The sequence below is a fragment of the Lagopus leucura genome, unplaced genomic scaffold (genome assembly GCF_019238085.1).
Source record: "Lagopus leucura isolate 7727_CA_CO unplaced genomic scaffold, USGS_WTPT01 Super-Scaffold_100043, whole genome shotgun sequence".
NCBI classification, from domain to species: Eukaryota; Metazoa; Chordata; class Aves; order Galliformes; family Phasianidae; genus Lagopus; species Lagopus leucura.
In genome coordinates, this window is record NW_024962290.1 from 1,095,422 (window position 1) to 1,111,257 (window position 15,836).

Below are 15,836 nucleotides of genomic sequence, written 5' to 3' on the forward strand. Positions count from 1 at the left end.
GCCCCAGAAAGTGCATCATGGGGGGAGCTGAGCCTGGGGGGCAGCAGCAGGGCTTGGAAGAGACCCCTGCTGTGCTGTGTGTGCTGCGGTGGTGGCGCTGACAGTGCCCCACGGTAGCAGGGGAGCAAAGCTCCATTGCATCTTGTTCTGCTTATGTGTAATTGAGAACAAGTCTGAAGTTGTTACGGGGATTTGGAGGGGAAGCACTCGGTTGCGTGGTGCCCCGGTGTTAGCTCAGAACACTGTGGTTTTGTTCCAGGGTAAAAGCATCAGAAGTGTCTCCTTTGTGCACTGAGGCGTGCATGGATCGTGACGGTGATGGTGTGCAGAAACGGGCAGTGCAGGGGCATGCGTTCCCTGTGGGAACTGTGGGAGCTGTGGGCTCTGGTGTGGCTGTGGGGCTCTGCTGGGGACAGAGCAGTTCAGGCTTTGCCCATTCTCTGAGGGGCTGTGGGGGGGAAGCTCTGCTCAGAGCCCATCTGGGGGAGCAGAGCTGTGGAGCTCTGTGCAGAAGCTGCTTTCCCAGATGCTGACGTGCCCATCTGTGTTACTTCTCATCCCAGGACAACCTTGCTGTGTCCTTGGGAATCACTGATGCTGCATGCGGAGACCAAGCACAAAAGTTGTGCTTTTGTATCCATGGTAAATTAAGGGCTTTTCTGCAGTGGGCTTGTTTTTATAAACCCCCCTTGCAGAAAGCTCCTGTAGCACACAGATGCCCCCAAACCAGGGTGAGAGCCGCACTAAGGGAGCACTGCTCAGAGCTGTGCTTTCTGAATGGAGCTCCCTTTCCCTGCATGCAAATGAACGGCTGCAGGCTGCTGCTACTGCATGAAGCCCGGCTTTATTTTGGTGACAAAAGCCCCCTGGCACTTATTAACCACCCTCTGTCTCTCTCAATGGATTTGCTGGCTCCAAACTTCAGTGGAGGGAAAAAAGACAGACAAATACAGACCCCACCACGGACCCCATGCTCCTACCCATCAGGACGGGGGGGCGGAGCCCCATAGCATCAGTGCTGGGTGCAGGGCATCATTTTTGCCCCCTGTGCTGCGTGGCACCCTCTGCAGAACGCTGTCCAATGGGGATGTTTATGGGGCAGCACTTTGTGTCCTGCTCACGTCTGACCGCTGCATCCTGCTGCCTGGAATGCTGTGGGGTGAGGAGGTATTTGCAGGAGGACCAGCTCCAGCATCCAGCTTGGCTTCTACAGGTCTTCTACAAACAAATGCCTCTTTCCCCCGTGAATGAGAACTCAGCTGCTCGGGGTGGTTTGTTTTAAGACAGAGCTCTGTTTTGGACTCAGTTGCAGTTGCTATGTTTCTGTGGCTGCTTGCCTGCCTGCGTGGAAGCACTCACCACTTCCCAGCCCAAGGGTGATGCTGAGCCGCACCCAGCTCCTTTCTGAGGACAGTTTTATTTTTCAGCAGGGCTTAAGCAAACGTGCAGATCTATCAGTGCTCACAAGCTCTCTGCAGCGTTGCACCTCTTGTTTTTTGGCTTTGCTGAAGGACTGTCTCCCTTCCTTTCTACCAAAGCATTTTAGCTTTGCAGCGCTTTGTCTCCTTTCCTTGTAGGGCTGTTGCTTATGGCTCATGGGCCAAAGGAGCTTCATGATGCAGATCCTCCTGCACCCTCCAGATTAGGAGTAATGGGCACAGTTGTATAAATCCCACAGAGGGATCCTGTGGTTTTATTTCTATGGGTGCAAAAGGAGGAAAATGAAAACACACAACCTGTTTGGAGATGGATGCGTGGTGTTTCAGTGGAAAAAAACAGGTTAAGCCAAAACGAATTGGAACTGAGTGTTCAGCGTAAAACCAAGTCTGAACTGCAGCACTATATTTAAACACGGTATTTTTGTATTTAAATAATTAACCACTGGGAAAGAGCAGCCCAAAAAAAGCATTAGTGTGTGCTGTTTTCAAGGTATCCTCTCTTCCATCCCCATCTCAGTGCCACGGAGTGCAGCTGAGGACCAGGTGTGGAGGACAGGGATGTGTCCCTCCCCGGTTTCTGTATCTGTGCAGCTTATTCTTAGCACCTAGATGAGGTGGTCAGCCAGGTTTGTGGGCTGGCATTGAGCTTCGTGGCACAAAGGGAGGGGGAAGCAGGATTGCTTTGTGAGTTGCAGCCCTTCTGCATCGCCCAGACTGTCTCTGGATGGACCCAGTGTTTAGCAAAGGGTGAACCCGAAAGGTGATCCTCTGCCACGTGGTTCTTCCCCTGCCATTCAGCTTTACAGAGCACTGGGCAACCCCCTGCTTTTGAGGAAAGGTTGGTGGGCGTTTTAGTGCTGCAGGAGCACCTGCACGTCTTCAGCACAGAGCTGTCAGAGCTTGGGAAGCACTGAGCTCCTGCAGGGAGAGCAGTCACTGCACCGGGGAGCTTGGCCTGGCTCCCACAATTAAGCCTTGCTTTGGATCCAGCTATGGAAACAACCACAAGCAAGGAAGGAAGCAGATCTGTCATGGTGTCAGCCCGTGGTGAGGGCAGTGCTTCCAGCATCTGCTGCTGCCTAGGCTCAGCCCAGGACTAAAGCAGGCAGTACCAAAGCCCTCGGTCTTATTTGGAGATGAGGTTTATTCTGCACCGTCCCAGTATTTTCCTCAAGTATTTCATGGCCTTTCTGTGCTGATGGTACATACGTGAAATTTCAAGGCTTTGCTGGGGCAAAAGCAGTTAAAGCAGGTGGTTCTGGCTGCAAAACATGCATTGAGACCCTCAGGTTGTCTCAGTAACATTCCCCCACAAACAGATGCAGGAATCGATGCTCTTCAGTTACCTGATGTCATCTGCAGGCTCGAGCAATGGCTGCTGCATCCCTCACACGTCCTTTGAGCTTCATCCCAAGTAATGAGAAGTGGAAAAGCTCTTCAGAGCTGAGCTCGTGGAGAGGAGCAGAGCTGATGGAGCCGAGATGAATGCCAAAATGCCTCCAGTGGAGGAGAGGAGTTAGCAGGCATAGTTGTAGTCAAAGAAATACTCAGCAAAATGCAGTTATTTCCTCTTAAGCAGTTCCAGTTTTGCTGACCCCACACTTAGAGCTGCTGCGAAGTTGCTGATTTATGGAAGGGCCTTAAGTTGAGCTGAGAAACAAGATGATTATTTTTTCCTGCAGTTCTCAAAGCTGCATTTCTGGGACTTCCTTATTTTATCCAGCCTCAGTGACCCTAAATAGCCAGATTTGATGGGATGATGACCGGCTGTGGCATTTGTGTCTGAAGGAGGGTTGGTGATGTGAGCACTGCAAACCGAGCCGCCCTGCACATGTTTCATGTTATGCTTGTCACTTAAGTGCCATCTTTGTCTGCTTGGAATTGGGATAATTTTGCTGCTTATATGACCTCATTCTTTCTTATTGCATCCTTTGAGCTCCAAATCCCATTTCTTGTACAAGCAGCTTGTGATTTCTGATGGAAGTTCTGAACGATGTGTCTTGTGGAAGCAAAAGCCATCGCATCCCAGGCAATCACATCCATTCTCCGTCAGGATTCGGGGCTCTGGCCGCTCACCCTGCTGCTCCATCAGTGCCCCTTTGGCAGCGTGTGCTGGACCAGGAGGGCTGTACTGGAGATGTGGGTTGTCAGAAGCCTCTGCAGATGGGCTGTGTGCTGTTTGCCAGCCCTAACAGAGTCCAGCCCTGAGCTTTGCACTGCTGCTACTGGCACCTGGGGAGCAGAGGGTCCAGGATAACTCAGCCTCCATTCCCAAACCTGTCCTCAAAAAGGCCAGAAAGAAAAAGTTGTATAAGGGCTGAGGTTTGTTGCCCTGTGTTTCAGACTGTGCACCAGCTTTGTGTTCAGCAGCAAGCCTTGCAGGAGTGCTGGGCAGGGAGGTTTCTGTTTGGGAATGTCTCTGGGGGCTCTTTGTGGTTTTATTTTCTGCCTGGTTATGGATTGGAGACAGAGGTAAGCGAGCAGACCTGAGCCTCTCCGGGGTCCCATTGCTCTCTGAAAAATACTGGGCTTTCATTGGTCTGTGCTTTCAGCTACTAGAAATTCAGATTTGAGCTGCAATTTATCAGATCAGATCTCAGATTCCATCTGAGCAGCATTAACCTGCTGGCTGTCACTGCCAGCTTCCCAACTGGCACAACCTTAACTTTGTTTCCTTTGTCTTTTGCAAAGGCGTTCATTTATGTCCAGTGCTAAAGATACCACTGCAGGCAGTGGTTTTGTGCTGTGTCTTAATTGCATGTGCTTTGCTTCCATCCCTTGGTTTGCACAGATGGATGGGATTGTCTCTTGCTCCCTCTCCTGGGCAGCTGAGGCATTTGCCCCCCACGTTGCTTTTGCAAGCTTGATCTCTTTTCAAACTCCTTCTAGGCAAGGGAGGCTGTGTGCTCCTGAAGGTAGAGCTGAAAGCTTCGGGGATCCCGTTCTCCTCCTGAGGTTTATGCTCCAGAGGGATGGGTTTCTTGCAGCTGATGGTTTTCAGGCATGGGCAGGGGGCTGGAGGGAAGGCTCTGTAGCATCACAACTTCTCTGCATCCCTTTGAGTGACCCACCCGAGAGAAGGGCTGTCCAGGCAGGGCGCTGTGCTCAGAGGCACCTTAGTGGTTGTGTGTGGGATCCCTCTGGCTGCCTGTGGTGGACAAAACCCTGGGACTGCCTTCCTGCTCTGTCAGTAACACAGCACCTGCTTCTTGTTTTATTTCCAGATTGAGAAAATCATGAGCTCCATTGGCGAAGGCATCGACTTCTCCCAGGAGCAGCAGAGGATCTCAGGTAGCGTACCCAGCTCGTGTGTGTGTGTGTCTTTGTGGTTTTGCCCAGAGCAAAGCCGTGTTCTGGCTGCTGTGACCCAACCGTGGCTCCAAGAGGGATGGCTGCAGCACAGCTGAGCACATCTCTCCTTCCCTTCCCATCAGAGGGTGGTGAGGCACTGGCACAGGTTGCCCAAGGAGGCTGTGGATGCCCCATCCCTGCAGGCATTCAAGGCCAGGCTGGATGTGGCTCTGGGCAGCCTGGGCTGCTGGTTGGCGACCTGCACACAGCAGGGGGTTGGAAGGAGATGAGCACTGTGCTCCTTTGCAACCCAGGACATTCTGGGATCCTATGATTCCCTTTTGTTGGCAGCTTCCAAGAGCTGGAGCAGCTCCTTGCAGTCCTTCCCTGCAGGTGGGAAGGGCTGGGTGCTGTCAGCTGCCTGGGACATGTTCTGTGCTATTCTGCGAGTCTGCTGCAATGAAGTCAGCTCCAGGGTGTGTGGCCCATGGCCTCTCCTCAACCTGAGCACATCCCCACTGGTGTTTGCTTGATGTGTAGGAGGGAGATCAGATCTTCTGCACGTACCAAAGGATTCAGTGCAGCTGAGAGGTGTTGTAAGGGCTCCAGCCTGCACCCAGGGGAGAAAAAGCTCTACTGATTGCCAACCTCCTTTAGTTACTGTTCTTCTCAGCAGAGCTGCTAAGTTGGACCAATTGCTTCCAGCTCTCTCCTGCCTCTCCAAATATGTTTGTCTTGAGTTTCTGCTCTTCTCTGCTGGATAACAAAGAACTTTCTTTAAGCAGTTGCTCTGAAATGGAGCTGCTGCATGTTTGCATGTTGGCTGCTCTCACCACCCCACGACAAGCTTGCTTTTGTTTCACATGCATAATGGAGCAGCAAGATGCTCATTTTTGTTACATAAGCGTGGATCCATCCCTTCAGATGTGAGCAGAGCACTTGACAGCCCTCCACACACGCGTGTTGTGCTCCTTAAGGCTCACAAAATGCTTTTGTTTAGAGGATGGGACGGGGGTTCTGTGCTTTGTGTCGGTGTGACTGCTGCCAGCAGTTTTTGGTGTCTGCAGCAGCTTTTTGTGTATTTAAGAGTCCCAAATCTGTTGTGTGGATTAGTCTTCAAGTCTCAAACCCAATGGGGAGGGGTCTGTTTCCCTTTCTTCTTCAGCGTTCAGGCCAAAGGAGAGGAAGGAGCGTTTAATCTTCCAATACTGCCTGTACCCAGGTGCCACCCAGCCGTGACTCACAGCAAGGTGCAGTAGGTGGCTTTTACATCCACATCCCAGCTCACGTCACAGCCTGACGTGGCACTCAGCCACATGCAGTGCAGCCCTGGGTGCTCCAGCCTGAGTGAGCTGCTCCAGGGAGCAACTAAAATTAGCCACCAGGAGGTCTGTCATCTGTGCAGTGCATGGCACAGCTTTGTGTTGGATTAGGAGAAGAAAAATATCCTGATTGCAGCCTCCTGAATGTCTTAAAAGTCAGCACAGAGGGGAGCAAAACCAGCCCTGTGATTAGGGTTGACATGGGCTTTGGGGTCATTTTCTCCCCCATTACTGGAATTTTGCTGGAATATTTTTAGGCCTCTTTGCCAGCTTTCCACCTGTGGAACTCCAGATGCCCTGTCATTGCCCCAGCAGACGCAAGACATCACATCATTTCTTGGTACATCTCTTACCTCCATGCTTCTGTGACCTTGAAGCACACGGCTGTATTGGTTTTATTAATGGTGCATGAGATGGTGGGGCTGTGCCTTTTGTCTTTGCCGTTAGAAATTTCCTTGAGCCAAGGTGAGGGAGGGATCCTGGTGTCATTGAGCGCATTGATTTTCCTCAAACAGAGCAGCATCCTCCTCCAGCAACTGTTATAACTCTTATCTCCGCAATGCAGCATCGGGAGATGATCCCGGGTTAAAACACTTTCATTTTCATAAATGTTGTAAGTGGAGGAGGTTGAGGTGTGTGGAATAGAGCTGCTGGCCCTGAGTTTGGGTTCAGGATGCACAGCAGCTGTCAGAACCAAGTTGATTGAAAGAAATCTTCCTCCTGCAGTGGCCTCATTGTGTGTCCTGGCTCCGCGTGCCAACCAGGAGCCTTCTGAGCTTCCGTCTGCTTTCACCCAACGTTGACAAGGCTTTTATCCCATAGTTTTTGTTCTTTCTTTTGAGGAAAGTGCATAGGAAGGGGAAGTGGGACTGATGGAGTCCTGATGTCAGTGCAGATGTCCCTGGATGTGCCTCTGTCCCACGCAGAGCAGCCCACCGCTCCCCAGCACTTCTACATGGCTGAGATGCTCCTGAGGATTAATTCTCTCCCCAAAATGCAGCTTCACTCTGGAAAGCAGCAGCTGGTGATGAATTTGTTCCTTCCGCTGCTGCGGGCGGAGCTGTGAGTCCTCAATGTATGGAGTGATGCTGGGCTTCAAAGGAGGAGATAATTGCTTGGCTTTAATGGAGCCTTTGAAATGCGGCTGTTTGGAGTGAGACACGGCGAGCAGAGCTTGATTAAATGGATGCTGGTGAGCTTTGCTGTCTGGGGACCGAGGGGGACTGAATATCGTGTACTGCTCAAGGGTTGCAGACAACCCGAGCCTTGAAGATGTTGGCATAGGAAATGCTTTTTGTCAGTGAGAGTTCAGTGGTGGCAGAGCCGTCCTTTGGGACACCAACCTCGTGGCACTGTGCGAGGAGCCAGGAGCTGCCCTGCCTGCCCGGGGCCACAGCCTCCTCCAGGTGCTCCTGGGTCTCTCTGTGGGATCTTCCTCCCCATCACTGCTGGAGCAAGGCTGGGCAGGTTCCAGCTGCAGGTCAGTGTGGCTGTTGTGCTGGCTGAGTTCTTTGGATGGGGTCAGTCTGCTGTGCTCACAGATGTGGGCGATGCCAGGCTTTTTCAAGCACAGCTGGAGGTGCTGCTATGCACTAAGCAAGGCTGCCTGCAGCAGAGGTTTTTCCCCTGTACTTGATGAATGAATTCCTCTCTCTGCATTTAGTCAGAAGCAGAGACAAAAGCAGAACTCGGCTTGTTTGTCTTCCTGTGGTGTGATGGAGGACACAGGAGAGCTGCACCCCCAGGGACTCTGTCCTCCTGCATCTCTCACCTCCAAACTGCTCCGAGTGGGCAGCATCTCCCACTGATGAGATGCTAATACACATCTGCACATGCAGCTCACGCCTGCTGAGTGCAGCTAATCTCGATCCATTTGTCACTTGGGCTTTTGCTTTGGTGAGGAGGGACCCCCGTGTGCCCACAGCGGGGGGTTAACCCATGCCTGCCCTAAATACTGATCAGGGCTTTATGTTTCCCAGGGCCAGAGGGCTTTGCAGGGGTGCTGTGTGGGGTTTGGTCCAGTCCAACGGCAGCTGCTCAGCACCCAGCATGCTGCCAAGCCCCCTCCTCTCCCCACCGCAGGCTGTGGCTGTCGCAGCGCGTGTGATTGATCGATATCATTAGGGAAGAGGGCTAACATGGAGGGGAGAGGAGGAGCTTTGCACCTCGGCAGAAGCTGCAGCTGTGCAGAGTTCGCAGCAAAATGGACACTCGGCTTAGCAGCAGGCAGAGCCGTGAGCTGCCTGCTCCCTGTGCTGCGTATCCCCACGGGCTGAGCTGCCTCGTGCTCAGGGCTGCCCTGCATGCAGATCTGCAGCCGTGCTTTCCTTTCCATTGCAGTGAAGGCAGGGATGCTCTGCCAGCCCCTTGCTGTGAGGTCGGAGCACGTCCTGCACTGCCCACAGCCCAGCCCTTCTTTTTTCTGGCATCGTTTCTCTTTTGCTGCTCAGAAGTTTGCAAGGGCTGTTCTGATGGATCAGAACAGCCTCGCTAACGTGCAGGGCGCTTCCCAACTGCGCTCCCATCTCCAAAATTGGATGGGTTTTGAGAACACTGGGGCTTCTGACTCGTTTTGTGCCTGGGATCACTGATTTGCTTGTAGAGGCTCAGTGCCTTCTTTGGCAGCTGCTGTGGAGCTCAGCGTGCTTGGGTGTGTGCATACAAGTGGTTGTCACATACAGTTGCTTTGGATTTAGGAGAAGCAGGGGACCTTGGAGTTGTGCTGGGACGAGGGCTGGCCCCTGCTGTGCCCCTTGCAAATCCAGGCAAACTTCTGCACCCCTGGTTCCTCTCCTGTAAAACAGCATAACAGAGCCACTGCTCCATCCCCAAACCCTTGCTGTGTAAACCCAATCATCTGGGCCAGCAGGTTCAGCCCCTGATTTCCTGCTGGAGCACATGAGGAAGCCTTTCAGGTGTGTTTCTCCAGCAGAATCCTGATGATGGGGAGGTGTAGGTGGGGGGAAGGGGGTCCATCTGTTGTGTGTTGGTAAGTGTTTCTGGGATGATAAAGGATCAAGGAACAGCATCTCTTAAGGGGTTCTTAACCCTCACCCTCAAGGCTTTTTTGACCTGGGAAGAGATGTTTGCATTCAGTCTGTCTCTGTGCACCTCTGCTTTGCAGTCGCACGTTCTATTGAGCTCCTGCTCACCCCTTCTTCCTTGCAGCCATGGGGCACTGGGACAGGGGCTGCTGGCTTCAGCAAGGAAACCTGTGTGCTGCTGGCTGGGCTTCATCAGGCAGCATTCCTGTGCTCAGAATTGAGGAGCTGAGTGGGTTGTGCTCTGTGAATCGGCCTGGTGCAGGCAGAGGTGTTGCTGCAGGGACAGCAGTTACCTCTGGGGCTCAGTGAGTTACCTCTGCACTTGGCTTGAGACGTGAGAAACATGCCTGGTGTTTGGCTGGGCAAAAGAGGAAGAAATATTAGCAGTCTGCATTTGGCTAATGGATTTTAGTTCCAGTAAAGTTGTATTTCTTGCATCTGACAGCACTAATGGCTTCATCCTTCTTGCCTCATGCACTGCCTGAGCTCGTAGCCCCATCTGTAGGTTTAAGGACTTCCAGCTCTCATCAGCCCCAGCTGTAGCAACAAATGCCTGCCTTGCTTCTTCTACATGTTGTCTGTGTGTGTGGACGGCTCTTCTGTCAAGGCTGGCTTGGTTTCGCAGCCTTTTATTCCTGGTGAAGCTTGGCTGGGTGCCCTCAGACCACGTCAGGTTGTGCTTTGTGGGCGCATGGGGTGATGCTGTCCGTCAGGCTTATTCCTTCCTCAAGGAAACAGTGAGGTGTACAGAGACCTCCCTGAGCCCACCGTGCCCCTGTCCCTTCACTGTTTTCTTTGAGGTGTGCTTTGTCACCTGAGAAACGTTGTGAGAGGAACCGAATTGCTTGCCTTGCTTTTTACTACTACTTTTAATTATTTCTAACTACGTTCTGCCCGCTGTTCCCCTTCCACAGCATTCCCCGTGACCTTTTAAAGGCAGGATTCCTGAAATTTGGAGCGGAAGGAGGAGGAAGGAGCTGAGTTGGCTGAGAATGAGCCGTTTATTTTAATCAGAAGTTGTGATCAGGCTCTTGCTGGGGGGCACGGAGGCTGGCAATGATCTGCTCCCGTGTCATCCTCGGAAGATGCACATCTCATGGACTTTTCTGGCTTTAGTCAGGGATGTCCAAGGCATCTGTTCTCTTTTTCTTTGTACAGTTAACCCCTCCATTCCCCTTTCCAAACAGCCCCGTTCATTTTGCCTTCATTTGAAGTGGTTTCTAAACCAGAAAGCCTGAGCTTGGCGTTACTGCAGATTTTCTCCTTTAAAAGCAGAAATACATTTATGAGTGTACAAAAGGTGGAGTAAATAATATTTTTTTAAAGCAAATTCAGGAGCTGAGGGGAAGGAGCTGCTGTGGTTTTGTTCCCCCGTGCCAACACCCCGACTGCCTCCAGAAACGCCGTGGTGCACAGCGAGCCGTTCCCTCGCCTCCCTCTCAATAAATTAATTCTCACGCAGCCACAAATCACTTGGAGCTGTCAGAGCAGCCCTGTAACATCGTTTCTTTGAAAACCCGAGCCGTGCAGTCCGTCACCGAGCAAACACTGAGAAGTCAGTCATTTCCACTGGAGGGTGATAAAGCTGCCGTCTCCCTCCCCTCTCCTACAGCTTCTGCTGCGAAGGCTGCTTGCTGGATGGAAAAGCTGGGAGGGGTAAAAGAGGATGGAGAGAAGGGAGGGACAGGCGATGCGAGAGCAGCAGACAGGACTGCGAGCGTGGAGCTGGCTGCCTTCAGACAAAGCACTGCTGCAGCTCTGCAAGGACACGCGATTGCTGCCGGCTGCCTGCGCAACGGGGGAACCCACAGGAGGGAAGGATGGAGAGCCCGGAGCTCGGCACGGCAATGCCAGGCTTGAATGCTGCCCTTCTGCACAGGCTGCGTTAGGGGAGGAAGACAGCGGCCCTTGGTGATCTCTGCATCTCTCGTGCTGCAGCTGTGCTAGGAGGGCTGGCCGCTCTCCTGACCCCGGCTCTCCTGGAGGATCCTTTACCCCAAGCGTCTCCAGGCAGCGCTGCGAGCTCCACACCGTGCAGCCATTGCAGTGGGCGGGGGTGGAAGGACGGCTCGGAGGGTTGCACACAGCTGCAGGTGACCTGAAGCTTCAAAGGAAGCAAACTCGGTGTTGGTTGGTTTCTTTTTTTTCTTTTCTTGATCATCTTTTTATTTGCATATACCCTTGAAACACAGACGTGCTGAGCAGACTGAAGAAAATCCTGCTGTCTTGCATAGCAAATGCCCTGATGAGAAGGAGATCTCTGAACTTTTCTTGTCATCTCTTAAGCTTTTCCAGAGGAGAGTAACAAGTCCCCAGATTTCTCTTCCCAGGGGTGAAGGAAGGAGAGCTTGTCTGTAAAGCTGCTGCGGGCTGTTGGGAAGATCCTCGTTTACCAGAGGCTGCCAGGAGCTGCTGAGGCACATCTCAGACTTGAGCTGCTGCAGGAGGAGCAGAGGGTGTGCTCGCTCTTGGTCTCTTTTTGTTTGGCCGCAGCTTGGAAGCAAGGAACTGAAATGCCTCAATCTCCAGAGCTGCTGCCCCTCTGAATCAGGGGCTCGCATGCAGCAGCCGCGCTCAGCTGCAGAACATGACGGAAGGGCAAACAGCAGCGTGCACCAGGCAGCTGCCAGCACTGGGGGCACCGGTTTCTCTGCCCTCCTGGCTGTCAGCCCACGTGCAGGTGTAGCTGGGCTCTGCCAGCCCGGCACGAGCAGCGTGCCCAGGTGCCATCGTCTGGATAGGCGGTGACATGACTGTGTTGGGACCCTCAGATTCGTGCTCGGGGTCACTCGCTCCTCTGCTCCTCCTAACGCACTAATGGAAAGAAAAAGCCCTTACCATGGTTTGCCTCTTTCAGGACTGCTTGGGGAAAAAAAGTAAAAGCCCTTCTTATCTTCTGCTGCAGTTTGTGTGCTTTCTTTGTCTTGCATGTCTTTCTGCGGACAGCTGCTCTGGTCTGGCTTCTGCTGCTTTCCTGAACCTCTGCCATGTGCGTTCTGTGTCCCAGCTGCATGAAGATGCATTTTCTCTCTAGCTGCTTTGTGCCCTCACTGCTCCTGGCCCTCCCTGCAGCCCCGCTGGGCAGCGCAGCGCACCCAAAGCCACGTGGAGCAGAGGAGCCACACGGTGTTGCGCGATCCTGAGCGGCGCTCCTGGTTGTGCCCAGCGGGGAGTGCGGGGCTGGAAGTCGGCCGCCCTCCTCCCACCCCTTCTGATGAACCAAGGAGAGCACCAGCATCCCCGTGGGGTTGGGCTTTGTGTGTTTGCCTGGCGAGGAGCTGCCCGAGCCCTGCAAGCAGTGCATGTGATGACGTCCTGCTCCCAGGGCGCTTTGCTCAGGCGCGGGGTTCCTTTCTCTGAGTGCTCATTGGGATACAATTAGACCCGGAGCCTTTGGATGTGCTGGAGGCTTGTTGTCCGTGCTCTGTGCACACGAGAGGAATTGTCTGCCAGCCCATTGATTGTACTCTGAGCATAATTTTTTGAGTTTCTTTATGGTAATGACTATGATGTGGCAATGCCATCTGTCTTCCTCAGAGTGCCGCTGCTACCGCCTTAACAGTTTTTCCCTTTTCAAGCGTCTGCCGATTCCTCTCTCGTCAGGTTCTCGGATGCTGGAGCAGAGCGTGGGGGAGTGGCTGGAGTCCATCGGCCTGCAGCAGTACGAGAGTAAGCTGCTTTTGAACGGCTTTGATGATGTCCGTTTCCTGGTAAGTGGGCTGGGACCCGCGGGCCGATGTCGGGATGCTGGGTCAGCCCTGATGCGGGTTCTGCAGCCCAGCAGGGTGGGTCTGGGGCTGCACACAAGGTTGGACCGAAGGAGGACGTGAGGGTTGTGTTGGTTCCTCCCTCTGCACCGTTGGTTCCGTTGTTTCTGATACAGATTTGATTCTACCGCCTCAAATCCCCGCGATGTGATTTGCTGGAGAGGTTGGAACTGAGGTTTGTTGGTGTGTGAAGAAAGCAGCAAACTGCCTGTGCTGGGGGTGGGAGAGCTCTTGTTGGAGGTATCCTCGCTCTGAGCGGGCCTCAGGGCTTGATGAGCTGCACCTGATTGCCTTGGCACTGCTGGCTCTGAAACCTAAGGGTGAGAGCAGCCTCGTGTTCCACATGGTGGGGCAGAAACAGGGCCAGGTGCTGAGCTCAGATCCTGGTGTGGGACAGCGAGCTGGGAGTGGGGAGCAGCCCCTTCTGTGTGGCTTAAAGAAACGCCTTTGGGTTTTGCAAAAGGAATTGCTGAAGCTGGATGTGAGCCTTTGGATGGGCTGCTGGGGGCTGTGTTGCGAAGGGAGTGGGGGCATCTCTGGTGCTGTGGGCGCACAGAGAGGAGGTGCCTGGTTGGGGGCACGTGGTCTGGAGCTGTGATGGGGGCAGTGAGAGCACCAAGCAGTGAGGATGAGGGGATGTGGGGAGCTCCCCCCTGTTGGAAACCAGCAGCCACTGACTGGTGAAGGCGTATGCAGTGGCTGGAGGAAGGAGGGAAGCCTTGAGGTGCCCTGAGATGGTGCAGTGACTTGAAATGAAGTACTCCATACCTGCCGTGTAGCTGACAGAACTTTGGCTTTCAGTGTGCCAGCAATTAGCTGCTCTCACTGCAGCAATTAGCACCTTTCCCCTGGACCGGCTCTGCCCACCAGCGTGCTGACAGTCCTCAGTGCAGGAGTTGAGTAACAAAACTTTCCTTTAGCCCCGGGAGAAGCGGAGCTGGGGGTTCAAGCAGGTTGTACAGACACTTGCAGTGCCCACTTGCAGTGATAGCAGTGCTCAGGCATGGACTGCATGAGGCAGAATTTCAGCACGAGGAGGTGGGCTCCTGTCCTTCCAGGGGTGGGACGCTCTCCTTTGCTCATTCCTTTCCATTTTAAAGGGTCAAACCATTGACTGAGGATTTCCTGCAAGCCCTGGCTGAGTTCCTCTTTGCTGTTTATCCTTTTTACTTTGGCACCCATGTCAGATCTGCCTCTTGCATCCCTTTATCTCAGTCCTCGGGACTCGAAGCCAACGCATGGAAGTTTAATTCTTCCAAATCCCCTCAGCAGTGTGCCTTCCCTTCGGCGTCTGATGTTGCAAGAGTAAAACCTTTGCATACAAGCAGGGAACAAATCATCTGCTTGTTTTTAATGCTGGTTTTGATGCTCTCTGATGAATTATTAAAGCTGCCCGGTGCTGTGAGCGCTGAAGGATGCAGCTGCCAGCACCCACTGTGTCGGTTTGTCCACCCTTCCTTTTTAATACAGCAGTTTCTTTATGAACTGCTGCTTTTGGTCACTAATGATTATTTCAAACTAAGTGGTGTTATTTTTCTGGGCTTGGTTTCTGTGAAAGGATCAGTCCCTGTTAGGGCCTTGGAGAACAAAGCTGGTAAGAGACAAGCAGTGGAGGATGCAGGAGTTTGCCTTCTGTTTTTGGGACCTTATCCATGAGCTGCTGTACGAGGTCAGTGCTTCCCCTGGCAGCAAACCTCGAGTTCTGCTGCAGTTTGGGGCTGCTTTGGTGACAGCAATGGCCACAGCAGGACTGACTCCTCACAATGCAGCTCTCTGCTGTCTCTCTGTGGGTGGGAATTTGGGGCGAATACAAGTATTGCTTGCAACACCCACTGATTCTGAGCAGTGTCAGCCTGTTCTTATTAGGAATATTCCCACTTTTGGAACTTGCAGAGGCTGTGAGTGCAAGTGAGCTGATGAGCAGGGAGGAGCAAACCAACACCACCAGGATAAGGAGGAAGGGCACACTGCTGTTAATGCATCAATGCAAGGAATGCATCCTGCCTGGCCACCTGGGTGCTGCAGACGGGCTGGGTTTGCAGCGCTGCCCTCCCCATGCTGTGCTGTGTTCCCCTCTTAAGGCAGCTTCCCAATCACTCTTCCTGTGATGTAAAACTCCAGTTAAGGCTGTAAAACAAAACTGAGTGCTGCAGTGTTTGCTATGGACACACGAGAGCATCTCCCCGATTGGATTCAGCCAAACGTGGAATGGCTCAGAGCAAACAATCCTGACGGGCACTGACTGCAGTTGGAGTGGATATCGCTGCCACAAGGCAGCAGCATTACAGGGGTGTCGGTTTGATGTGGTGCTGGAGCTTCTGGGAAGGAACAGAAGCGACATTTGTTGCAGACAGAATGTGGTTTTGCTTCTCGACTGAGGGAAGAAATAGGCTGCACTGAAGGAGCTCCTTTTTCTAAAAGACCCGAGTTCTTTCTGAACAGCATGGTCTACAGACTGGAGCTCTTCTGTTCCCCTGCAGTGGCTTTGTTGTGGTGTTTCTGTGCAGCAGCTCCTTCCTCTCCTTCCTCTCCATCGCTGCTGAGTGACCTTCAGTGCCTGCACTGCTGCTCAGGGTGGCCTGGTTGTGAGACCAAACTTCTGCTTTAGTTTGGGGAACGGCCTGCTTGGCCAGCTGGGGATTTAAGGCCAGAAAATGGAGGTGATGCTTCATCTCTGCTTTGCAGCTTGCTGAAAAGCAAGCTTGCTTCCTTAGAGGGGAAGGATTTATTGGTGCAAACATAACTGAGTGAAAGCTGCTGGCTGCGTGTTGCCAGCAGTGGCCGTGCTGTCCTTACCAAAATGCAGGGAGAGCCCTGCCCCCTGTGTGGAGGAGCTCAGCCCAGGGCTTCCAGGGGACCGCAGCCTCATCGCCTGCTGGAGGAGCAAACAGAAGGTCAGATCACAAAGCTGCAGCAGCGAGCAAGCAGTGTCATCCAGAAAAACACACTATAAATCGATTTAATTGTCCTTGA

The 15,836-nt window shown here is 53.0% G+C and overlaps 1 protein-coding gene across 1 annotated transcript in view; it reads left to right on the plus strand.

The window, feature by feature from the left end:
- ANKS1A (ankyrin repeat and sterile alpha motif domain containing 1A) overlaps window positions 1-15,836 on the plus strand; it is an 84,489-nt gene that overhangs the window by 50,775 nt on the left and 17,878 nt on the right. The window contains 2 exon segments of the mRNA XM_042884362.1: window positions 4,664-4,730; window positions 12,700-12,806. Coding sequence (XP_042740296.1) covers window positions 4,664-4,730; window positions 12,700-12,806 — 174 coding nt within the window.